The 24,259-nt window shown below is 64.0% G+C and overlaps 3 protein-coding genes across 10 annotated transcripts in view; all 3 read right to left on the bottom strand.

Annotated features, from left to right (window-relative positions):
* BIN3 (bridging integrator 3) overlaps positions 1–2,059 on the bottom strand; it is a 39,354-nt gene extending 37,295 nt beyond the window's left edge. For 3 of the 4 annotated variants that reach the window (XM_080568690.1, XM_080568693.1, XM_080568695.1), the window contains exon 1: positions 1,972–2,059. Coding sequence is in view for 1 of the 4 variants with exons in the window: in XM_080568692.1 (XP_080424818.1) it covers positions 1,972–1,979 (8 nt within the window). In the remaining 3 variants the exon portion in view is untranslated. The remainder of the gene's footprint in view (positions 1–1,971) is intronic. The other variant, XM_080568692.1, reaches the window with a different exon arrangement.
* A 4,399-nt stretch (positions 2,060–6,458) lies between these two features.
* Positions 6,459–11,624, bottom strand: EGR3 (early growth response 3). The gene is given in 3 exon segments (XM_080568668.1): positions 6,459–8,627; positions 8,630–8,986; positions 10,071–11,624. Coding segments are annotated over 3 exon segments (1,194 nt in total). The 5' UTR covers positions 10,225–11,624; the 3' UTR covers positions 6,459–7,944.
* A 12,028-nt stretch (positions 11,625–23,652) lies between these two features.
* Positions 23,653–24,259, bottom strand: part of PEBP4 (phosphatidylethanolamine binding protein 4) — a 63,450-nt gene continuing 62,843 nt past the window's right edge. For all 5 annotated transcript variants that reach the window (XM_080568700.1, XM_080568699.1, XM_080568701.1 and 2 more), the window contains one exon: positions 23,653–24,053. In XM_080568700.1, the coding sequence (XP_080424826.1) occupies positions 23,962–24,053 (92 nt within the window). In that variant the 3' untranslated portion in view covers positions 23,653–23,961. The remainder of the gene's footprint in view (positions 24,054–24,259) is intronic.

Raw genomic sequence — 24,259 nt, 5'->3', positions numbered from 1 at the left:
GGCTACAGATGAAAAGGAAAAAACCAAAAACAACCAAAAAACCCCGATCTTGCAGCAAAAGGCACGTGCGGCGTGTGCTGAAGCCCCATTGCTTGGTGAGGTTTGGGAGAGCGCGACAGGGAGAGGGGGCACCGGGAGCCCCCCCCCCCCAGCACCGGGAGCCCCCCCCCGGCACCGGGAGCAGCTCTGCGGCACCTCGAGGAGCGACGGAGAGGGGCACGGGCAGCGCCCAGGGAGAGCTGCGTTAACCAACCCCGCGTCAATAAACCACGGCCCCTGTAAGGCGCGAGGGTTTTTTGGGGCTTTTAACCAAAAGGACGCGTTTTGATAGGTACCCGCCTGGGCACAGCTGTGCTGGTGAGGTGTATCTCCAGATCCGTGACTTCTCCTGCTCCCAGCCCGAAAAATCTCTCATTTTTCCCCACCGTGGCCCCCGACCTTTCCTCTCGGGGCCGCCGCCGCGGTCGGGGTTCGTTTCCAACGCCATTCGCTCAAAAAAAGGCGAGGGGAAGACAGGAGGCAGCGGGAAGGCGGGCGTGGGTCCCAGCGGACCTTCCGCAGGTGGGAGTCTGCGGGGTTTGGGGTTTGTTCGTTTGTTAAAACTGCTTTAACGGGGTTTCGCTGCCGGTCCCGGGCAGCCGGGGGCCTCGGGTCCTTATGGGGCGCCCGGCTGGCGGCACAGCCCCGAGGCTGCACTCACACACAGCCTGTGTGTTACCCCACAGGTTAGTTACCCTATAGGTTAGTTACCCTGTAAGTTAGCTACCCTATAGGTCAGCTACCCTGTAAGTTAGTTACCCTATAGGTTAGCTACCCTGTAAGTTAGTTACCCTATAGGTTAGCTACCCTGTAAGTTAGTTACCCTATAGGTTAGCTACCCTGTAAGTTAGCTACCCTATAGGTTAGCTACCTTGTAAGTTAGCTACCCTATAGGTTAGCTACCTTGTAAGTTAGTTACCCTACAGCTTAACTACCCTGTAAGTTAGCTACCCTATAGGTTAGCTACCCCGCAGGTTACCCCCCTGCACGCCCCGCCCGGTGCCAGTTCCGTGCCCGCACCGCCCGCACGCAGGCCGCAGCCCCGCACACCTGCTCCATACGGCCGGAGGTCTGCCCCCCCCCAGCCCCCCCGTGTCAGCCCCCCCGTCACTCAGCCCCCCCCGTCCATACGTTATTACGGGTCAGCACCCCCCACTCACACATCATTACAGACCGGCCCCCCCAAACCCCATCACCCCCCCCCCCCAGTCCATACAATATTACGGGTCAGCACCCCTCCCTCACACGTTATTTTACACCAGCCCCCCCCATACATTATCACAGACCTGCCCCCCCCCCATACCCTTTATCTCCCCCCAGTCCACACAATATTACGGGTCAGCACCCCCCACTCACACATTATTATAGACCAACCCCCCCCATACCCTGTCACCCCCCCCAGTCCATACATTATTAGGGGCCAGCACCCCCCCATACATTATTATACACCAGCCCCCCCCAAACCCTGTCCCCCCCCCATATATTATCACAGACCAGCCCCCCCCCAAACCCTCTGTCCCCCCCAGTCCATACATTATTATGGGCCACCACCCCCCCCATACATCATTATACACCAGCCCCCCCCCATACCCTGCCCCCCCATACATTATCACAGACCAGCCCCCCCCAATCCATACATTATCGCATGCCAGCACCCCCCATACATTACCACACGCCAGCCCCCCCAAACCTTCCCCCCCCATTCTCACACCCCCCCAGGTCCCCCCAAACCCCCCCCAACGCCCCCCCCCACTACCACACCCCCCCAGTAACCCCCCCCCCCAGCCCCCTTCCACACCCCCAGCTCAGGCCGTGGGGCCCGGCTGGGCCCAGAACGGAGCCCCCGGGACCCCCTCGGACCCCCCCGGACCCCTCGGGACCCCCCCGGGACCCCCCCGGGACCCCCAGGCCGCCCCCCCCCCCCCCGCTCACCAGCTCATGGTCCCCGCCGCTCCCGGAAGTCGCTGCCGCCCGGCCCCGCCCCTTCCGGCCCCGCCGTGACGCCGCGGCTCCGGGGGGGGAGGAGTTAACTCTTGCCGTGCCGGGCTGGCTGGTGGGGGGGGTGGGGGGTGGGGGGAGCCCGCGGAGTGACGTCACGGGGAGGGTGACGTCACGGGGAGGGTGACGTCACGGGAGGGTGACGTCACGGGGAGGGTGACGTCACGGGGAGGGGGACGGCATGGTGTTGCTCGGGGGGGGGGGGGCTGGGGGAGGGGGGGTAGAGAGGGGCTGCCGTGGTGGGCTGGTGGGGTCCCAGATCCTGGCCTGGTGGGGTCCCAGATCCCATCCCAGTGGGATCCCAGATCCTGTCCTGGTGGGGTCCTAAACGACGTCCTGGTGGGACCCCAAATCCTGCCCCAACGGGCTCCCGAATCCTGGCCTGGTGGGATCCCGAATCCCATCCCAGTGGGATCCCAAATCCCCTCATGGTGGGACCCCAAATCCCATCCCAGTGGGATCCCAAATCCCCTCATGGTGGGACCCCAAATCCCATCCCAGTGGGATCCCAAATCCCCTCATGGTGGGACCCCAAATCCCATCCCAATGGGATCCCAAATCCCGCCCCGTTGGGCTCCTGAATCTTGTCCTGGGGGGATCCCAAATCCCATCCTGATGGGCCCCGAAACCTGTCCTGGTGGGCTCCCCAGTGTCATCCTGGTGGGCTCCCAAATCCGACACTAATGGGTCCCCAAATCCCGTCCAAATGGGCTCCCAAATCCCATCCTGATGGGCTCCCAAATCCCATTCTGATGGATTCCTAAATCCTGTCCCAATGAGGTCCTAAATTGTGTCCTGGTGGGCTCCCCAAACCCTTCTGTTGGGCTCCTAAATCCTGTCCCAATGGGGTCCCAAATCCTGTCCTGGTGGGCTTCCAAATCCCACCGTGTTGGGCTCCCAAAACCTGTCCCGTTGGGCTCCCAAATCCCGTACCCATGGCCTCCTAAATCCCATCCCAACGGGGTCCCAAAAGGGGGAGCGAAAAGCATCCCGGGGAAAATCCTGTGAAGCCCCCCCCAGCTGACCCCAGCCCCCCCAAAAAACCGGGCTAGGGGCTGAGCCGGCTGTGAAGATGCTCGGGGTCACCGTTCCCCGGGGGTCACCGTCCCCTGGGGGCTGGGGACGGCCCCTTCCCGGTGCCACCACCCCAGCGGGTGCAGGATGCGGCCCCCGGTCCCCAGCCACCCCCCCATCCCCCCCCCCAGGAGGAAAGGCACCGCTCTGCCAAGCCAGCGACTCCGCACATCAAAATAAGGAGGGGAAAAAGCAAGTGGGAGGAAATTATAGTTTGGGAGTTATTTTCAGAAAGGAAACTGAAAAAAAAAATGAAAAAAAAAATATCCTCGGTTTCAATACAAAACATGGGAAATTCAGGAAAATAACTTGCAACAGGTTCTGGGGGGGGGGGGGGGGGAAATGAGCTCGGCTCTGCTCTGCCTCCCCCCAGCCTGTGTTAGAATAAAAAATAAAAATAAAAAACAAAAATAAAAAAATAAAAGACACAACCCAAACCAACATTTAAAATGGCAAACAGCCCCGTGCGGAGTGACGTGTGCGTGGCCGGGTGTTGGGCCATAAAAAGCCGAGGTGCTGGGGGCACCCAAGGGTGCTGGGGTGAACGGGGCAGGGGCGCAGGGCCGGGGGGATGTCCTGGGCGAGGAGGAGGAGGAGGAGGAGGCAGGGAGGAAGGCTGCTCGGGGCTTGTGGGCCTGTGGAGAGGCTGGGAGCAGGCAGAAACGGGGAAAAAAAACGAGGAGCGGGAGGGACGGCTGAAGCAGGTTTCGGGGAGAAAAGCCGCAAAAGTGGGGGCTGGAGGCAGGGAGGGGGGCGACGGGGAAGCAGTGGGGTTTTTGTAGGGTACGGCAAAACCCTCGGCGCTGCCAACCGCCGCGTCCCCAGTCCCTCGGTCCCCGTGGGCAGCCGGGGACGGAGGCGAAACCCCAAACGGTGTCGGTGCCACCGGGCTGGTGCCGGCACGTGCCCCGGCACGGGGCCACCGGGCAGGGCCCGGCGCCAAGGGTGGCTTTTATCGATTAGCAGCAGGTAAACAGCGCGGTAATTACAGCCGCAGCTGATGCTGCTAAACTGGGAAGGTGTTACCAACACCGGTGAGGACACGGGATTAGCGCAAAGGGAGCGAGGGAGGTGAGACCCGGGCAGGGATCGCGCCCGCCGAGGTGGGGACCCCCAGCCGGGATCGTCCTCAGAGGGGGGATGACCAAGGAAAAGGGGGGGAGGTTTTGGAAGGATTTGGGGACGAAGGGTGGGGAAGAGCCCCCCGGGAGAGGTGTTGGCGGCGTGGCGTGGGAGCAATTAGGTTCGGGGTGCTGGCAGGGAGGCGACACGAAGGGCAGAGGCTGGGACAAGCGCCCCGTGGCTCCCCGCACGTGTCGGGGAGCGGGGTGCCCTGGCAGGGGTTTTGGGGAGCGCCTTCCCTTCGCACCTTCGCTAAGTCCCTGCTCTTGGTGTGGTCGCTCTGGGCACGTTTCAGGGAGGCGACTCCTTCCCCGTCCTTTTTTCTCTCAACGTGGAGGCTGGAAAGGGCCGGGAAGAGAAGGGAGGACAGATCCACACGGCACCGAGAGGGGCAGGAGATCCGGAAACGACCCGAGCGCCTTCTCGAGAAGATTTGCCTCGGCGGTTCTGCCGTCGAGGCAGCAGGAGAGGCCGGGCTGGAGGCCGAGAAGACCCGAGAGGGATCCCACCGCCACCTGTGGCATCGAGAGCTCCGAACGCTCCTGGACACGCGTCCTCCAGCCTCGGGGAAGGGGCCTCGGCTCCCGGTGCTCCTCCTCAAGAAGCAATTCCCGTCCCGCGGAGGGCTCCCGGGTTCCGGCGGCGCCTCGCAGAGCCCCCGAAGACCCTCGGCGGAGAGCAGCGAGGTGTCGGCGGCCTCCTCGGGAGGCCGGGGCCGCGGCGGAGCAGGGGAAGAAGGCAGCAACTTGTGTCGACGTGACTGGCAAGCCCTTCCCTCCTCCCCAGAACACAGATAGCCCAGAACGGGGATGGAAAGTGCCGTGTTTCCGTAGCAACCAACATTTTCGTGCAAGGTGCTGCACGCACGCCACACGTTTCGCCACCCAAGGGTGCTCCTCACCTTGACGGGTCCCGCCGTGGGGAGGACACGAGCGGGGCAGCGACGGGGCCGCGCTCCCCGGCCGCCGGGACCACGACATCCCGTTGGGGTCGGGGCTGGGAGCGCAGGCCCGGCCCTTTTTCAGCACCGAAAAAGCTCCAAAAGCAACGCCACAAAGGCTGGGGGCCACCACGGTGCTGGCACCCAAGGGTGCCCCCTCTCGGCCCCGGCCTGATGTCCCCCTGCTCACACCTCTCCGCGGTCACCCAGAGCCGAACCACGCTGGAAATGACCCCCTGGGGACGCAGGATCCGGCCCCACAGAGCGCCCGGGGGCCCCGAAGCCGGTTCCCCGCTGGCCCCGAGGTCCCTTCCCCATCGGGAAGGCCCGGCCAGGCCTCCCCTGAGTCACCAGGAGCCACCCCAAGGCCCAGCCCCGGGTGTCTCCCCGAAATTAAAGGCTCCGAAAACGGCAGCGACTGGAAGAGCCGCCCCGGCCTGGCGGGCGCAGCTCCTCCGGGGCCCGTCTGCGGATGCAAGTCGAGGCCAAAGAAGGGAAATCGGGCGGCGTTTTCCATATCCCCGCGTCCCACCACACGTGGGGACCACCGAGGATGACCACGGTGCTGCCAGCGCCCCGGGGGGGGGGGGGGGGCACCCAGCACCCCGCCTCGTCCCGCTGCGTCTCCCACTTTTCCCTCTTGCCCCTACAGGCGCCGTATCCAAAATCCACGGGTTATTTTTAACGGGGGGTGACCCAGCCAGCTCGCAGCACGAAGAAAAATCCCTCTCCGCTCCGTACCTGCAGCAGTTTGGCCGGCGAGAGGCGGCGGGGGGGGCATTAAGGGCTGAACCCCCCCCCTAGATCCTCTTTTCCCCAGCCCTTATCCAGCGGACGCAACCGATCCCTAAATCCGGCTGCAAAATGGTGCCGGGGTCAAAGCCGACGGCGAGCGCCCGCTGCGGGGACCGAGGGCGGCCCACGGGTGGAAAAACCACGCGGGGACGGAGCCGGAGGAGATGGGTCGAGGAGGAAGAGGAGGAGGAGGAGGCGGCGGTGGCGTGGGTCTGGGGGCTCGGATGTCCCCGAGCGGCCGGGGAGGGGGCGCGGGGACGGAGCCGGTCGCCGTCGGGGTCCGAAGCGCCGCCGCTGCTGCTGCCGCCGGGCTGTCCTGCGAACAGAACTGAAGGAGAGGGGACTGAGAAAAGGTTGGGTTATTTTTAAAAACCATACCAAAAAAAAAAATAAAATAATAAAATACAGCACTAGAAAATGTACAAACAGATTTCAAAGTCATCTGTAAAGAGGCACAACGCCTACCATCCTACACATTTCAAGCAAGCCATTTTAACATTCTCCTTACATATTAGAGACTTTTTTTTTTTTTTCCTCCAAACCAATATAGATATTTTTAAGCAAGGTAAAATAAAGATATTTACTACAGAATTTGATTGTCAGCAAACACAATATATTTACTGCATTAGCATTTGCTCACAGTGCAAATGGTACAACAATACATCAGTTCAATATTTCTGATTTTTCCCTTAAAAATGCTGTATGCATTAACTATCATATTTGCATTACAACATGACAAATGAGCAAATGAAATGTGTGTGAAAATTATCACCTTTTCACAATATCAAGCATAATTTTTTTAACCTTAGTATAAGGTACTATAAATCCAAGAAATAAAAACATCCACAAAATATATTACATCTGGTATGATTTTTTTTTTTTTCTCTAAGTACTCAACTTTATACAAAAGTCTTTCAAAAAATATCATTCCCTTAGGTTTGTGTGGTTAAACCTGATTGTGTTTTTTGTTCCTTTCAGTTCACATAAATTAGACTGCATTCTTTCTCTTCTCTTTATTTTTTGTAGGTTTTTAATTTTTTTTTTCACATGCAGACATCAAACCTGGATAGCACGACCTTTTGGCAACAAAGATTTTTTTAAGTCATTATTATTTTTGCTTAGTTTAGCTTAAATGTCTGAGCACAGTTTTATTAAAACAAAAGAAGAAAAAAATCAGAGCAGTCATGCAATGACATGCACATACCAGAAGGAGAAAGGAAAAAAAAAATAAAATAAAATAGAGGACTAATTGATTCTTCTCCTCCGTAGTTGGTTTGTTTTAAAGTGACCAAATAAAATAAAATAAAAATATCTCACATTATAAAAAGTATTCAGCAAAATACTGGTTTGTTTTGTTTTGTTTTTTTCTGCATTTCTGTAAAGAATTTCCCTTCTGCTGGAGAGGAAAAAAAAAAAAAAAAAAAAAGGAAAAGAAAAGGAACAAGCTGCTGCCGGGACAGCTCCGTGCCGCCCCCAGCACCTTCTCGCCAGCCCAGCAGCAGCCGCCCAGCGCCCGGGAGCTCGCCCCCCGCTGCTGCAGCCCGCTTACCTCCGCCGCCGAGCCGGGGGCTCGGGTGGGAAAAGCACGCGTGGGGGCAGGACCCCGCCGGGGCTGGCTGCCCGGGCACCCAAGGGTGCCGTGGCGCCGCTCGCCGGGCCCTGCTGGGCTGGCTCCCAGCGGGTGGGATCCGTGCGGTGCCGACCCCCGGGGGCAGCCCGGCTGCGGGGCTCGGGGCTGAGCGGGCGCGGGCACCGGGAGCGCGGCCACCGTGCTCCCGAGAGGCTCGGAGCCGGGTGGTGGGCTCGGATCCGGAGCAGGACCCCGGGCAGCCTGGGTGCAGGATCCGTCGGATCCGGCCCACGGGGGGTCCGGGCAAGCATCCCGATGGCGGGGACGGGGGCACGGGGGCAAGCGGGACGCCGGCGAAGCCCTGATCCATCCGGCACCAGTGCAAAGGGTGTCACCGCGCCGTGCCTCAGGCGCACGTGGTGACGGCGGGGGCGAGGGCGACGGGGGGCGAGGTGGTGGCGGCGGCGGCGGCGGTGGGGGGCGCGGCGGGGGGCGGCCCGGCCGAGCCCTTCTCGGCCTTCTTCTCCTTCTGCTTGAGGTGGATCTTGGCGTGCCGCTTGCGCTCGTCGGAGCGGGCGAACTTGCGGCCGCAGAACTCGCAGGCGAAGGGCTTCTCGCCGGTGTGGGTGCGGATGTGGGTGGTGAGGTGGTCGCTGCGGCTGAAGCTCCGCATGCAGATGCGGCACTGGAAGGGCTTGTGGCCCGTGTGGATGCGGAGGTGGCGGGTGAGCTCGTCGGAGCGGGAGAAGCGGCGGTCGCAGCCCTCGGCGGGGCAGGCGTGGGGCCGCTCGTGGAGCGGCGTCTTGCTGGGCCGGTTGGGGTACTTGCGGGGCCGGATGGGTTTGAGGGTGAGCGGCGGCTGCGGCAGCCCCCCGAAGCCCGGGTGGATCTGCTTGTCCTTGAAGGCCTTGATGGTCTCCAGCGGGGTGATGGGGGGCGGGTTGACGCGGATGGGGTCCAAGCTCTGGAAGGGTTTGTGCTCCGTGATGGTGCCCATGTCGTTGGGGTGGTGGTAGAGGTTATAGTCTGGGATCATGGGGAAGAGGTTGCTGTCCAAGGCGGGCTTGGCCGCCTGGTAATCCTGGGGGAGTAGGTGAGGCCGGGGTTGCTCTGGGGGTCGTGGAAGGAGACGGGCTCCGGGTAGAGGTCACTGCAGGAGGAGTAGGGCGGCAGCGCGGGGTACATCTGGTCCACGTCGCCCTGCGGCGGCCCCATGCTGCCCGCCGAGCTCTGCGTGCTGGTGAGCGCGCCCGAGGACGGCGGCACCCCCAGGATGCCGGCGCTCATCAGGCTGATGATGTTGTCCTGGCACCAGTTGGAGGGCGAGTCGAAGGCGAATTTCCCCAGGTAGGTCACAGTCTTGTTGCCCGGGGCGGGCTGAAAAGTCCCCGAATAGGACAATTCCTGGCTGGCTTTTTCGTTCGCTAAGCCAATGTCCATAACATTATCTGCAGAGCGGGGGAGAGAAGCGGGGCACGGTGAGCCGGGCGGGCCGCAGCAGTGCTGGGGAGCGGGGATGCGGCGAGCCGAGCCCCCCTAAGCCCCCCCAGCTCTGCGGGTCGCCCCCCACCCTCTTCTTCCTCGCTCTTCCTCCCCCCCCCCCCCACCTCTCCAGGGCAACCGGCGCGGCGGCGGCTCGGCTCTCCGTGCGCTGCGGCGCTCGCTGCGGAGGGTCCCGGGGAACGGAGCCGGGCGGCCGCCCCCGCCGCCCCCCCCCCCGCGGCTCCGGGCTGCCGGGGGCCGCCCCCCCCGGCGCTGGCGGGGGGGGGGGGGGGCCGGGGGAAGGAGGGGAGGTACCTGCGGCTACAGGTAGGCTCCCACCCCGGCAGCCCCGGGCATCCTCCCCGCCGACAGCGCCGGGCACTCCGCGGAGCACCCCTCCCTCCGATGGGGTGGGGGGGGGCACCGACGCCGTTACCAACTTGGCCCCGCGCAAGGAGGAACGCGAGCGACTTTCAGCCCGGCTCGGCTCGGCTCGGCACGGCCCCGGCGCCCGGAGGCGGCGGGGTGATCCGGGGGGGGGGGGGGGCTCCCCCCCCTCGCTGCCTCTCACCTTGCGGGCCCCCCCCGGGCGCCCCCACCTCGCCCCCAAGGCGCTCCGAGGGGGGACCCCACGGCACGGCCACGCGTGTCCGCGGGGGGTGGGGGGGGTCCCGCTCCGCCAGAGGGGCCGGGGGGTGGGCTCCAGCGGCCGGGAGGGGGGGGTTCCTGCCGGCCGCGTTCCCCCCCCCCCCTTCCATCCTCCCCCCGGAGCCGGAGCCCGGCCGCTGTCCCCGTACCTGCGGCGGCGGCTCGGCGGTAGCGCTGCGCGGAGCCCTGCGGCAGGGGAGGCAGCGATCGCGCGGAGCCGGGGCGAGGAAAGGGGTGGGTGGGCGCGGGGGGGGGGGGTTGGGGGGCCGCTCCCCAGCCCCGGCGCTTCCCCTTCCCTCCGAGGCTCCATGCCAGCCCGCACACGGCGTCCTCCTCCTCCTCCTCCTCCTCCTCCTCCTCCTCCTCGCCCCACCGCCTCCCCCGCCTGCCTTCCCCCTTTACCTGCAGCCATCTGGTTGTAGTGAGCCACCGAGTCGCTGCTGCCGGAGAAGATGTTCAAAGAGTTGGGGATCTCCTCCGGGTACAGATTGTCAGGCAATTGGTTCAGCAAAGTGTTCATGGTCCCCGGCAGCTTCTCCAGTAGTTTGCCTGTCATAGCACTGGAGGAAAAGGCAGGCTCACCGCGGCTCCGAGCTCCGCTCCGGAGGCGACAACATCCGAGTGGCAAATCCGGGCGAGGGCGAGCATGCAAAGGGAGGAAAGTTGGGGCGGGGGGGGGGGGGGGAGGCTGCGAAATTGGGGGGCGGAGGGGGTGGGGGGGGGGGGGGCGTGGGCTGGGGGGGGTGGTCCCGGTTGAGGGGGGGGGGGGGGGTCCCGCCGGTGTTTCCTCGAGGGGAGGGGGCGATCCGGTGGGCAGCTGCGGCCGTGGGCGGATTTTTAACCCCTCCGCTCGCTCCTCGCTTTGCTCCGCTCCCGGCCCCGCTCGCGGGTTCCTCGCTGCTGCTCGACTGCTCCGCCGGGGACTCCTCAGCCCATTTATCCGGGCGGCGGGAGCGCTCCGTGACGTAGCTGCCCATATATGGACAGACAAAGCCGCGCCGAGGCCGAGACGTCACAATGGAAGCTCCGCACAATGGAACATTAGAAAGCAGGAAGCGGGGCCGGCGCGCGGCGGGGAACGGGCTGGCGGCAGCGGGAAGCGGGCACCGGGCACCGGGCACCGGGCACAGGGCAGCGGGCACCGGGTGTCCCGCACCGGGCACCGGGTGTCCCGCACCGGGCATCGTGCACAAGGCACCGGGCATCGTGCACCGGGAACCGGGAACCGGGCGTCCTGCACCGGGCATCATGCACCGGGCACCGGAAACCGGGCACCGGGTGTCCCGCAGCGGGCACGGAGAACCGGGCACCTGGCGTCATGCACCGGGCACCGGGCATCACGCACCGGGCGTCCTGCACCGGGCACCGGGAACCATACACCGGGCACCGGGCATCATGCACCGGGCGTCCTGCACCGGGCACCGGGGACCGGGCACCGGACATCATGCACCGGGCACCATGCACCGGGAACCGGGCACCAGACATCATACACTGGGCACGGGGAACCGGGCACCGGGCACCGGGCATCATGCACCGGGCACCGGGCATCGGATGTCCTTTACAGGGCATCCTGCACCGGGCACCGGGCATAAGGCACCGGGCGTCCTGCACCGGGCACCGGGAAGCATGCACCGAGCACCTTGCACCGGGCACCGGGCACCCTGCACCGGGCACCGGGCATCTTTCCCCAGGCATCACGCACCGGGCATCACGCACCAGGAACCGGGCACCGTGTACCGGGAACCGGGCACCCTCCACCGGGAACCGGGCACCGTGCACCGTGGACCCTGCACCGGGCACCTTTCTCCCGGGTACCGGGCGGCCCCGGGAGCTGTGCGGTGCCCATCGCCCCGCCGATGATGCTCGGAGCCTGGGGCTCCGCTGTACTGGGGGGCCGGGGGGGGGAAGCGCCCCCAGACCCATCCCAAAAGTGAACCGGGCCGGGGGGCGCGCAGGGGAACCCCACGGGGTGGGAAGGGCAGAATGGGGGGGGGCAGTGGGGGTCCCCGGAGCTCCCCCCCCGGGGTGATGGGGGGCGAGGGGCAGCACTGAGCTGCCCCCTCCCCATCCTCCCCGGGTCCCCCGGGGGGGGGGGGGAGCAGCGCCCCGGCAGCTCGCGAACAGGTAACACTTGTTGGTCGCCTGCGATTTTTAACCTCGCCTCTCTTCCCCCCCCCCGCCCCCCCCCCCCCCGGCTTTGAAAAGTTTGGCACTTCCAAGGCGTCGGTAATTAGGCGGTTTCGTGCGAAGTGTGCCAACCGATGCTATCTGGGAAAACAAGAAAACAACCCCCCCCCGAAAAAAAAAAAAAGAAAAAAAAAAACCCTCCGAGTTATACAGCGAACGTATGGAAAAATGCTGTGTTGCAAGAGCTCCGCTTGCCCAACTCCTTGCAGGGCCGGCTCGGCCATGGGAGCTGCGGGGAGAGCTGCAGCAGCTCGAGGGGGGGGACCCAGCCGGGGAGGGGGGGGCACGGGGGGGGGGGCACGAGGCTGCCCCTGCTGCTGCCCCTGGGCACGCACCCGGAGGTGCCGGCAGGGTTCGATATCTGGGGGGGGTTGGGGGGGGTCACGCGTGCTCCGTTTTGTGCAGGGCCCTGCAGTTAATGCCATGGAAGGGCCCCAAAGCCATTGAGCCCCCCCCCCATCCGTTGAACCCCCCCCATCGGTTGAACCCCCCCCATCTGTTGAACGCCCCCCCCATCCGTTGAAGCCCCCCCCCCATATAACACGGTGACACCCGTTTCTTGCAGGACCCTGCTTTCATTAGAAGCCACCTCACCACTTGTAGAGACCCCCCCCCTTTGCAGAGCCCCCCCCCCTTTATGGAGAGCCCCCTACCCCTTTGGAGACCCCCCTACCCTTTGTAAAGCCCCCCACCCTTTACAGAGCCCCTCACCCTTTCCAAAGCCCCCCACTCCTTCACACAGCCCCCCACTCTTTACAGAACCCCCCCCCTTTGCAAAGCCCCCCACCCCTTTGCAGAGCCCCCCACCCTTTGCAGAGCCCCCCCATCCCTTTCAGAGACCCCCCCCACCTTTTGCAGAGCCCCCCACAACTACGGAGAGCCCCCCCAACCCCCTTGGAGAGCCCCTCACCTTTTCCAGAGCCCCCCCCAATCCCTTGGGAGACCCCCCCCCCATCCCTTTGCACAGCCCCCCACCCTTTACAGCCCCCCCCTCCTTTTCAACCCCCCCTGCCCTTCCTAACCCCCCCCACCCCTTTTTAACCCCCCCCCACCCTTTACAGCGCCCCCCACCCTTTGCATCCCGCTTCCCACGCCCTGCCCCCCCCCCACCCTTCACAGGACACCCCCCCCCCATTTACACCCCCCCTTTACTCCCCCCCCGCCCTTCCCCCCCCCACCCCCCCTGCCCCTCCCCCCCCCCCGCGCCCCCCCCCTCCCCCCCCCCCCGCCCCTTGGCCCGGCGCGGCCCGGGGGAGCGCGGCAGCGGCTGCGGGGTTGGAAAGGGTGGGGGGGGGGGACAAGGAGGGGGGGGGAAAAACGGGGCGGCGGCGGGCGGGCGGCCGAGGGGAAGCGCCATACAAGGTCTGGATCCGGCCCCGCCTCTGCTGCCTTCTTTGGCCGCCGGTTCCGGTGCCCCCGGCGCCGAGCGGCGCTGGGGAGGTGCGGAGCGGCCCCGGCCCCACGGCAGCACGGGGTTGGGTTGGGGAGGGGGGGGGGAAGGGCCTTGCACCCCGCTGAACCCCCCCCCACACACACCCAGGAGGTTTTAAAGGGGGTCCCCGAGCCGAGCATCCCCCCCCCGGTCCCCATCCCCAGCATCCCCGCGGCGCGTTCCCACGCTCCAGCATCCTCGGCGGGGGACGCGGAGGGGTCCCCGGTGCGCCCCCGCTGCTCCGCGGGGGTGGGGGCACAGCAGAGCCGGGCCCCCCCTTTACACAGCAGCTCAGCCCCCGAGCGTGTGCGGCATCACCGCCGCCACCAACCCCAACAAGAAACACCTCGGCTTACTCCAGACTTCCTAGCACGGGGGGGGGGGAGCGCGCTGGCTGCGCCGTGCTGGCAGGCACCGGCGAGCCTTGGGCTCGTAATTGCTGCGCCGGAGCAAGCACGCACTGGCCCGGCTCCTCGCCCCGCCACGGAGCAGCTCAGCACCCCAAAGGGTGCCAGGCGGCCCAGCCCCGCTCTTGGATGGGCGCCGAGAGGCGCCAACCCCGGGCGGATCTCCGGAGACGACGCCTGCATCCGACTTGCGGGGAGCCCCCCGAAACCACCCCGGGGGGGGGTGGGGGACATCGCCGCCGCCCCCGAAGCCTCGCAGCGGGGTTTAAGCCAGGTTCAAAGCTCCTGAGTCATCGGGGCCTGGTTAGCAGGGCGAGGGGGGGGGGGGGTGAAAGGCATCCCGTGAGAACGGCCCCCATCCCGCGCGGCCACTCGCGCAGCTCCTCGTGGCGCTTCGATGCCAATCGATGGGGAACGGCCGCGAGCCAAAATAAACCCAGGCAGCCTTCGACTGGCATGAAAACGGCCGTGTGGGGGTTGGACTGGCTTGGTTACAGCTCGACGTAATGGGCTGGAGTGTCCCGAGCGGAGCACTTTACCCAAAGGGAGCGCAAACATCTCACCTTGGATGCTCCGAAGGGTTTTAAATTACAGCTTGGGCTTGGAGGGAGTCTGCAGCCGAAAGCTTTCGCTTATTTTGATCGTCCCACACGCCTGCCTCTCAGGCCAGGTGATCCCATCCCGATTGGGGTGTCCCAGTAATGGGAACAATCATCGCTGTGGATCCACGCGCACGAAACGCTGCGGTCCCTTCCCCGGCGCTGATGCAGATAGCGTCCCACACCGCTATCACCTCTGCCCATCAAAGGCTCATCACGTTAATAAAGCGAAGGAGGCAGAGCTGGCCGAGCCTCGGCCTCGGCCCCTGCACCGGCTGCCTTCAGCAATAACGGGAGGAACGGTGCCGCGGTGCCGGAGCACCACGAGAGAGAGCCGCGGCCCCGTGCCGAGCACCCCGGGGACCCCAAGGGGGCCGGGGGCAGCCCGTGGGCCGAGCACCACGCGGCGTGCCGAAACCCCGCGGTGCCCCGGGGGGGGTCGGGCCGGTGCCCACCATGCTGCCATCACCTGACGGGTGATTTCTCCCCGCTCCTCTCGGTCTTGTGACCCCGGTGATTCATGTGCCGGGAGCCCGCAGGTGCGGCGAGCTGTGCGGCGGCCGGGCCGAGGAGCCCCGCTGCACGCTGGCTCTCTCCGGGGACCTCCGGGGCTTTCAAAAGGGGAACCGGGCGGGTTTTTTTCACCTAATTAACGGCAGCATAAAGGCAGCTATAGGGAAGATAGCACGGCTTGCGCGTCTCGTGGTGAGGCGAGCGGGCTGCTGGTTCCCACCGAAATCACGCCCAGACCTCGGTGCTGGGCTCGAGCTGAGAGCTGAGCCCGGGAAGAGCCGAGCAGCAGAGGCTGAGGACCACGAAGAGGTGCCCAGCGCCTGCCCAGCGCCTTCTCGGGGTTCTCGGGAGCTCGGGGAGGCTCCGCACGGGGCTTAGCACATGGCTGGGGGCTTCGGGGACCCACCACGGCGGTGCCTCAAAGGATGCTCAGATGCTGAGCTCGGGGCAGGATACGGAGGCTTTTAACAGAACACAGAAGCTTCGCTCCCCAGCCCCTTGGATTTGCTGCAGATGCAGATCTGGGGCTGCTAAGGTCACCAAGATGTAAACACTGCGGCTGGTGGGGACCTAAAAGGTCACCCCACCACGCTCCTACCCCCGGGCATGACTGTACCGGGGCCATGTGCGGAGGCGGATGCTGGGATGGCCGACACCGCCAGCCCTTCCTCTAGCAGCTTGGAGCAGGGGAACAAATCAACTCAGCCGCCCGAACCGCGAGGTGGGTGTCGCGGAGGTATCTGATGAAGCCGCGGCCGTTTCGCAGGGCTGCGAGCGTTTTGTTTGCCAGCGGTGAGGTCGCACGGGCGGGCTGCGGCGAGTCGGGGGCGTCGAGCACGAGCTGCTCCCCCCCCCCCCCCCCAATGCGGCTCCCGGGGCAGGCGCTGCTTCGGCAGCAATTCACTCGCCGGGCGGCCCGGGAGCTGGACGCGAGAGATGCCGAGCACCTGCAGGGATGGGAGGCAGGGTAATTTCAGCCCTGCCGTAATTTCTGGAGGAGGAGAGACTTTCTCCTCCGCTGCTGCTGGGCGTGGGAAATCCTCATTTCGGGCCAAAGTCTGGCTCGGAGAGCTCCAGCCAGGAGAAACTGCCGGGCAGCTTTCCTGACCCAGCACCAACACCCTCCCAGCACCGTCCGCGTCCTTCCACAACGCGGGCTCCCAGCTCGCCTCGGTTTTTCCTGATTTGCCTGTGAAAACTACACACCCTCCTCCTCCGGAAAGATTCAGAAACACTTGCACTGAACTATGCATGGCAAATGAGGCACACGTCTCCCTCATCCCTCCTCCTCTGGGGGGGGGCAAGGGGACCCCGAGGGCAGGATTTGGCACCCCGGGACGCTGCTGAGCGCTGTGCTGGTCCCGAGGGGTCCAGCTGGCTCAGCCTGAGCTCTGGTGGGGGGAAACAGGTAGAGAGGTATTTGGGGTGCACCAGGAGGAGGGGGAGTTCTGTAGGAGCCCTTCCCTGCCTCAGTTTCCCTGTGGCAAGGGGGAAAAAAATCAGCCCTGCCTCGCCCTGCACAGCAGCCACATCAAAAAATTTAGAGGGGGGGAAGGTCCCCGAGGTGGAAGAGAGATGGAAACCCACCCCAAACAAGCCTGGGGCAGCCGGAGAAACCCAGCCCGGTGCAGCCCTGGGCACCCAGCACATCCCTGGGCACCCCATCCAGGGAGATGGGGGCTGGGTGGCCGGGGCCGGTCCCTGAAGGTGGCAGCACTGGGAGCCGCTGGAAGCCAGGGAAGCTCCGGCACCCGCGGCAGCACCACCGGGTGCTGCTGGCGACGGCTCTGCCTGCACCCCCAAACCTCCTCACCGCCACCGTCCCCATCCCCATCTCACCCCTTGCATCACCCCAAAAGGGCACCACGGGACTCCGATGCGCTCCGGAGGCCCCGGTGGCGACGGGCAGGTGCAGGGCACCCCGAGCGCGGCCGCACGCTGCCCCGGGCAGCCCCAAGCTCTGGGTCAGCCAAGTGCGAGCCCGGAGGGCTTTCCTGTTATTATCCAGAGCGCGGCGGGGGAACAATAGCGGTGGCGGCCGGCGCAGTGCGACCCGGAGATAAGGGGCCGGGGCGATTAGCAGGAAAACGGGGCAGTAGGTCCAGAGCGCAAAGCGGCCCCGAGGGAGCGGCACCGCCGGGAACGAGGGGTTTGCAAGGCAGAAAGAGGGCCTGGGGTGGTAGCAACACGCAGGGCTGGTGGGATGGGGCTGCAGGGCCAGGGGTTTTCACCCCGATATTACCAGGTGAGCACGAGCCCCAGATTTGTGCCCACGGCCAGGGATCCCTGCGTGACCGGGCAGTGCTCCAAGGGCGCCGTGGCACCAGCGAGGGGTTTGTGGGGAGCTGCCAGCATGTGGTTTTTTTTTTTCCCCTTTTAACATGAAACTAAGAAACAGAAGAGGAAATGGATGCTGCGTTTCGGCTCTGAGAACCGGGCCGTGACACAAGACCTGGGAGATGAGGATGGTTCCCGAATCGGGGCAGCGTCAAAGCACAGCAGAGGTTCTGCATCCACCGCACCCGACCGTGGTGCTGGGTGAAATGCTGGACCTCGTGTGAACGCGGCACGGGAGCGAATCCAGAGCCCGACATCTGGGACGAGGCCGGGCGGGTGCCGAGCTCAGGATGCCGTGCAAGGGGGTGGACATCCTCCCGGCCAGCGAAAGCCAAGCCTGGGAAAGTGCTGCTCCCGAGAGCCGCGCTGCCTTTGGTCTAGCCACTGGAGGAGAAACTGGTAGGAGGCCAAAGGCGAGGTATCTTCACATCCATTGAAACCAGCCCGGGGGGAATTAGCCATTTCCTAGCAATGAGGAAATATCGGGTTAGCTGAGGACCTGCGGGCTGCGAGGAGGGGATGAGAAGCCAGTCGGTGCCGACAAGTGAGGGCAGGCCGGGGGCTGCGGGCTGAAACTGCCCCGCGCCCGCGCTGCCGGAGCGGGCGAGCCCGCGGCTCCCACCACGCCTCTCGCGGGATGCAAACCCCGAGAGGCATCTGCCTCACCCCGCAGACAGCCGGGCGTAAACAGGGCAGCGCCGGGCACCCGGCGTGGCCCCAGAGGGGCAGGAGGAGGTGCTGGGAAGGATCCGGCCCGCTCGGCGAGGTCTGAAGCCGCTCGGAGCTCCCCTGCTCCGGACGATGCCCGGGGGTGCTCTGCAAGGAGCTTTCACGGTGCCCGGGCAGTGCTGCTCCAAATTCCCCGTTTTCTTACCCCGTGGGGCAGGTTGTGCTTATCTGGTGAGGGTTTTGGCTGGCTCTCGATGAGGTTGAGGAGATGGGCACGGAGCTGCAGACCTCCCCTCTCCTGTCTGTGCCGGCGGCAGCGCCGGTTTTGGTGTGGGTGCTGGGGGTGAAACCAGCAGCTCCGGTCTGGGGTCGGCTCCTGCTCGTGGCCAGAAAGCTGTGGGGTGCCCCATAAGCACCCCGGGCAGGGCAGGGGCCTGGATCTGTAATTTTGGGGCTGGGGTCCCTCTTCTGAGCAGGAGGAAGCAGGAGTGGGGACCCCGAGCCGAGCAAAGGGGACTGGGTTGGGCCTGCAGGCAGCCCCACAAAGCTCCCCCGCTGCCACGCTGCAGTTTGGAGGCCTAATAAATATTAGTCATTATCGCTAATTAATAAAAGCATCGTGCCACGACCGGCCTGCGTGCCCCTGCTGGCACCTCCGGGTGCTGGCGCGGCACGCAGGGGTAGGGACGTGGCCCCGTCCGCGCCTCGCCCGCCTTCCCCTATTGCTTCAGGAGCCCTAAATTCCTGCACGGCCCTGGCTGCCGTTCTCAGGGCCCGCCCCGGCTGCCGGTCACCGCATCCGGCACCTCGGGGCCACGGGCGAAGCCGAGCACCCACACGGGCACTGGGGAGGGGGGGGGGGGGGGTGCCCGGCGCTGGGGGGGCTTCGTGTATCCACGGCACGATGCGGAGCGCTGGGGGTCGTCCCCTTCCTGCTGCTTGCCCTTCAAATGCTCTGCGAAAGCAAGGGGGAAAAGATGAATTAGGAATCTCCGAGGCACAGCCAGCAAACCTTCTCCCAAGGCAGAGGCTGCGCTGGATGCCTCCTGCCCGGCATCCCTCCAGGTTTGCTGCTGCTGCATCCAAAGGGAACAGGGAGGAGTTGTAGGGGGGGGCCAAGGTGTCCCCGTGTACCTGCCCCCGGACAGCGGTAACGTTGTAAAGCCCTCACTGTTTCACCTGGGAGCTTTCACCGTGCTGTTTTCCCCATCAGCATTTCTTACCGGGAATTATTTCAGCCAAAATAATTAAGTTTTTCATATTATGGGTTTTAAAATCCTATTAAAAAAAAAAAAAGAAAGGGATTCAGGAATTTGCCCCTTCGAATGGGAGGGCTGCGATGGAGACGTCTCAGGGTATCGGCCCCATTCTTCATTTCCCCACACCTCAGCAGTGCTGGAGACTGGTTTGCACTGGCACGGGAGCATGCCACCCTTGGGTGCCCCACCACCCCACGGCACCGATCCGGAGCGCTCGGGTGCCGCTGCTCAGCATCCCCGGACAGCCTCCTGCTTGGGCACCCGAAATGGGCGGCGTTGTTTATCCCCGTGCCGCGGCTTCCCCACCAGCAAATAATTGTGACCTATATCCCCGGGGGGGGTGCAGCAGGGCTTAATTCACCGGGCGCGTGAGCTCCGCAGATAGGGCCATTACGCGGCGCGAGATATCATTAATTAATTCGCGGGTTGATATAGTTACGCACTTAGATCATCAGCACCTGATCCTGCTAATCCCTTCTTGTGCAAGTTGCCTGCGCGAGGGGAAGCCGGCAGCGCTCCGCTCCCCAAAATCTGGCGTGGTCCCACCCTGTCCCCACGGGCCGCCAAGGCCGGGGGGTGACAGAGGTGTCCCCATCCCTGCTCCTCCCTGTCCCCTGCCCCTAAATCTGCCTTTTCCCGGCACGGTCCCACCAGCTGCTGGCTGGAGAGGGGACTCCCCTCCCGCTCTGCTTCAGGGGATGGGACCCAGGGCTGCCTCCCCTCGAGCCAGGGGCTGAGATCCTTCTCATTACAGTAATTATTCCGATAATCGTTCGGAATAGGTAATTATTACCCTGTTGACTCGGGGCTTGCGCTTAGCGCAGGCTTCCTCTGGCCTCCAGCCCAGTTTGGGAAAGAAACACCCCCACGTGCGCTGCCGGGAGCTGCCGTCGCTTGCAGGAGGAGCAGGCAGCTTTCCCCCCACGCGTCCCAAACCCCAAACTTTCCTCTCCCTCGCCTGCCCCGTGGCTTCGCTCCGGGAAGAGGCTGGAGACGCCACGGGAGCCTCTACCACGCCGTGGCGGCCTCCACGGGGCGACTATTAAATCCAGGGCTCTTGGATCACTGCTGTGACCCCCCAAACCCCCCAAAAGGATCGTGTTCTCCCAGGGATGGTGGTGTTTTGTCCCCACCAGGTACGCCACCGAGAGAGGCCGGCGGTGCCGCGGGCTCCAGGTCGCACCAAGCCCATGGCTCCCCCGGTGTTGTTTTCTCATCCCCCCGCCTGCCTTGGACCCACAGAAGAGAAAAAAAAAAAATGACAAGCCCCGGCAGTGGAAAGTCGGGCTAACAAATACAAATAAAACTTCCTCTGGATGCTAAAAATGACACACGTAGACAGAGAAAAAAATGATATCGGTGACAATAACACGGCGCGGAGCTATTTCAGTGCCGCCTGTTCCATTGCAGCGCTCGGCGCTGGGCTTGTGGCTGCCGAAAACCAGCCACTTCCCCAGGGACGTGACGTATTTCCTTTCCATCACAAACTGATTTAGAAGCAAAACTTTCTACATTTAGGCAGCGAGAGACTCAGCTTCTCTTTTCTCTCTTGCACCAATGGTGAGCGAATGGAAGGAGAGATAAAGGGGGTGGGACCAGCGCAAAGTGACTGCGTGCGGCTTCCTTTTTTTTCTTTCTTTCTTTCTTTCTTTGTAAATTATCAAAAAGCGAACAAAAAAACCACAATTAATATTTTCCACGCCGTGAAGGCCTCGCACACATCCCAGTGAGAGTTTGTGGTCACGGGCTGGCCGACGCTGCTGCCCCGTGGTGTGCTCGGTGCCGCGCGCATGGCTTCGTGCAAGGCGGCCTCCACGTCTCGGTCCTGCCCTCTGAGGACTGTCCCCATCCCCGTCCCCTTCCACAGCTCTGTGCCCATCCCTGTCCCCTTAGACATGCTCCATTCCTGTCCCCATCCCTGTCCCCATCCTGCCCCTGTCCTCACCCGTTTCCATCCTCATCCCTGTCCCCATCTTGTTCTTATCCCCGTTTCCATCCCCATCCCATCCCCACCCCCATCGTCTCCATCCCCATCCCTTTTCCCATCCCTGTCTCCATTCTGTCCCCATCCCTGTCCCCATTCCATCCCCATCCCTGTCACCATCTTGTCCCCCTCCCATCCCTGTTTCCATCCCCATCCCTGTCCCTATCCCCGTCCCCATCCCATCCCTATCCCCATCCCCATCCCCATCCCCATCCCCATCCCCATCCCCATCCCCATCCCCATCCCCATCCTCATCCCCATCCCCATCCCCATCCCCATCCCTGTTCCCATCCCCATCCCCATCCCCGTTCCCATCCCATCCACATCTCATCCCCTTCCCATTCCCGTCCCCATCCCCATCCCCATCCCCATCCCCGTCCCCATCCCCATCCCTATCCCCATCCCCATCCCCATCCCCATCCCCATCCCCGTTCCCATCCCATCCACATCTCATCCCCTTCCCATTCCCGTCCCCATCCCCATCCCCATCCCCATCCCTATCCCCATCCCCATCCCCATCCCCATCCCCATCCCTGTTCCCATCCCCATCCCCATCCCCGTTCCCATCCCATCCACATCTCATCCCCTTCCCATTCCCATTCCCGTCCCCATCCCCATCCCCATCCCCATCCCCATCCCTGTTCCCATCCCATCCACATCTCATCCCCTTCCCATTCCCGTCCCCATCCCATCCCCATCCCCACCCATCCCCATCCCCATCCCCATCCCCATCCCCATCCCCATCCCCATCCCCACCCATCCCCATCCCCATCCCCATCCCATCCCCATCCCCACCCATCCCCATCCCCATCCCTGTTCCCATCCCATCCACATCTCATCCCCTTCCCATCCCCATCCCCATCCCCATCCCCATCCCCATCCCCATCCCCATCCCCATCCCCATCCCCATCCCCATCCCCATCCCCATCCCCATCCCTGTTCCCATCCCATCCACATCTCATCCCCTTCCCATCCCGTCCCCATCCCATCCCCATCCCCACCCATCCCCATCCCCATCCTTTAACCCACCCCATCCCTTTCCCCATCCCCATCCCACCCCCGTTCCCGTCCCCCTCCCCACCGAGGCCCAGCTGGTGGCACACGTGGGGGACTTTGAGCACCTGCCCGGCGCTCGCCCCAGGCGCGCTCCCAGCTCTCATCTCCAGCTCAAATTAAACCCAAGAATGATGGCGATAATTTCCTAGAAGGATAAACATCCGATCGCTTTTCTCTCCCGCTCCACCAAAAATAAACACTCCAGCCACAAGGAATTAAAGGCAGGGAGGGAAGGATGACTATAGTTTGACTGCAGGATGTCAACAAAGCGTGACCTTTCATTTACACCGGTCCCTCTGCATTAACCTAACGGCCCAATTACACCCTCAGCGGCGGGTAAATATAAAAAAGAGAAGGAGAAATCCAACTTTAGCAGACTTCCATGACATCTCGAAGTGTCATTTCCTCTGCTGCTAATTTTAGCTGGCTGATGGCAAGCAGGGCAGCGTGTTTTGTATTTTTTTCCTGGGCTGTGGTGTGTTAACCCGGCTTCCTTTTTTTGTTGCTCTCCTGCCCTGTAGCTTCCCCCAGCGGCGTGTGCCTGGGGCAGAGCCGGTGCCACCGGCCCTGAGTCCTGCTACGGGGTGGCACCGGGGCAAACGGGAGATGCTCAGCACCTGCAGGCACCTCGCAGCCCTTACCGGCCCCGTGCGGGACCGCGGCGTGATTTGGCCTCCGTGGGGCAAGCAGCCTCTTCCTGCTGCAGGGAAAGTCCCGGCCACGTTTGAGCCCTCCTCTAAAAAAAGGTGAAAGCTGCTCTCGCAGCATCGTGTCCCCCGGGGAGCATGGGATGGGGGCAGTTTGCTCCGGGACCGAGCCGGATCCGGCATGGGATCCATCACCATCCTCTCCGAGCGCTGCCAGCCCTCGGGGGTGCTTCCTCCCCTCTGCACGGCCATGAGCGAGTCACTTCCCTGCCTCAGTTTCCCCGCCTTCAAAGTGTCCCCCCGGGGTCGTGCAGAGCTCAAAGCGCTCCTGCAGCTGGCCCCGGGGTGGCCTCGCTGCCCCGGCCCCGGCCGCACAAACCCAGCCTCGTCGCTGCGAGGAGGACGTGCAGGTGGGTGATCCCAGCCTTGGAGAAACCCCGAGCCTCAGCTGAAAGCCTAATTAAAGAGCTAATTAAAGGGGAGGTCCGGCTAAGTGGCCAGTCGGCAGAGCGCCTCGGATTTACGGCTTTAATTTCGGTTTTACTTTCCAAGAGAAGCTGGCTGAGGCGGTGCGCGAGAGCGCAGGCAGGGCTGGGATGGAGCCGGCCGGGGATCCCAAGGTGCCACCCCAGGGCCACCACGGTGCCACCAAGCACACGTGGCCGTCCTGGCAGCCCCCAAAAGCTGCATGGTCCTGGGCTGGGTGCTTGGGTTGTGCCAGGCAGCAGGCACGGGAGATGCTGGGCAAAAACTCCGATGGGCACGGAGATGCTGCAGTCGGGAAAAGGTGGGAAGCGCCCCGTGGGATGGATTTGGCCACGTGTTTTGCCCAGCTCCTGGCCCCCCCCAAGGCACGCCGTGCCATGCCCCCCACGGCGGCAAGGAGCATCCCAGTGCACTCCATCCGTATTTTTTATTTTATGAGCCACAGGCAGCAAAGCTGAGAGCTGGGTGAGCTGGGACACGCTCGGGGTGCACCAGAAACCCCACACTGGTGTGGAGCAGAGGGAAAGAGGTTCTGGAGGAGGTTCTGGAGGAGGTTCTGGAGGAGGTTCCTGGAGGAGGAGGGAGCTGGGCTTTCTGCTTGTGAATGCAGGCCGGTGGAAATTCGGGCAGCTGCTGGGAGCAACCCCAGGGCTTCCAGGGTCTCACCCTGGGCTGAGCGCATGGCGATGCCGGCCAGGGATTGCTGAACCACCCCTGCTAATCCTCGTGGTGCTTGGTGAGGAACTGCGTCGAGGCCACGGGGGAGCCGAGGCGAAACCTCTCCACGAAGCTCTCCATCGCCCAGGCACCTGGCGGAGAGAGGGAGAGGGGTGAGCAGGGCCGGATCCTGCTCCCGGCTGCAGACGTGGTGATGGGGCCGTGCGCCGCGTGCCCCGCGCCGGCTGCTGCTCCGCCCGACCACATCCTGCAAACTGCGGCTGCTGCTCCCCACCGCCCGCCGGGCACCCTTGGGTGCTGCAGCCGGTGGGGAGCCCAGCCCCGAGCATCCCCGGGG

Source organism: Anser brachyrhynchus, assembly GCF_964034855.1.
Source record: "Anser brachyrhynchus genome assembly, chromosome: 26".
NCBI lineage: Eukaryota > Metazoa > Chordata > Aves > Anseriformes > Anatidae > Anser > Anser brachyrhynchus.
This window is presented reverse-complemented; position numbering and strand designations above follow the sequence as displayed.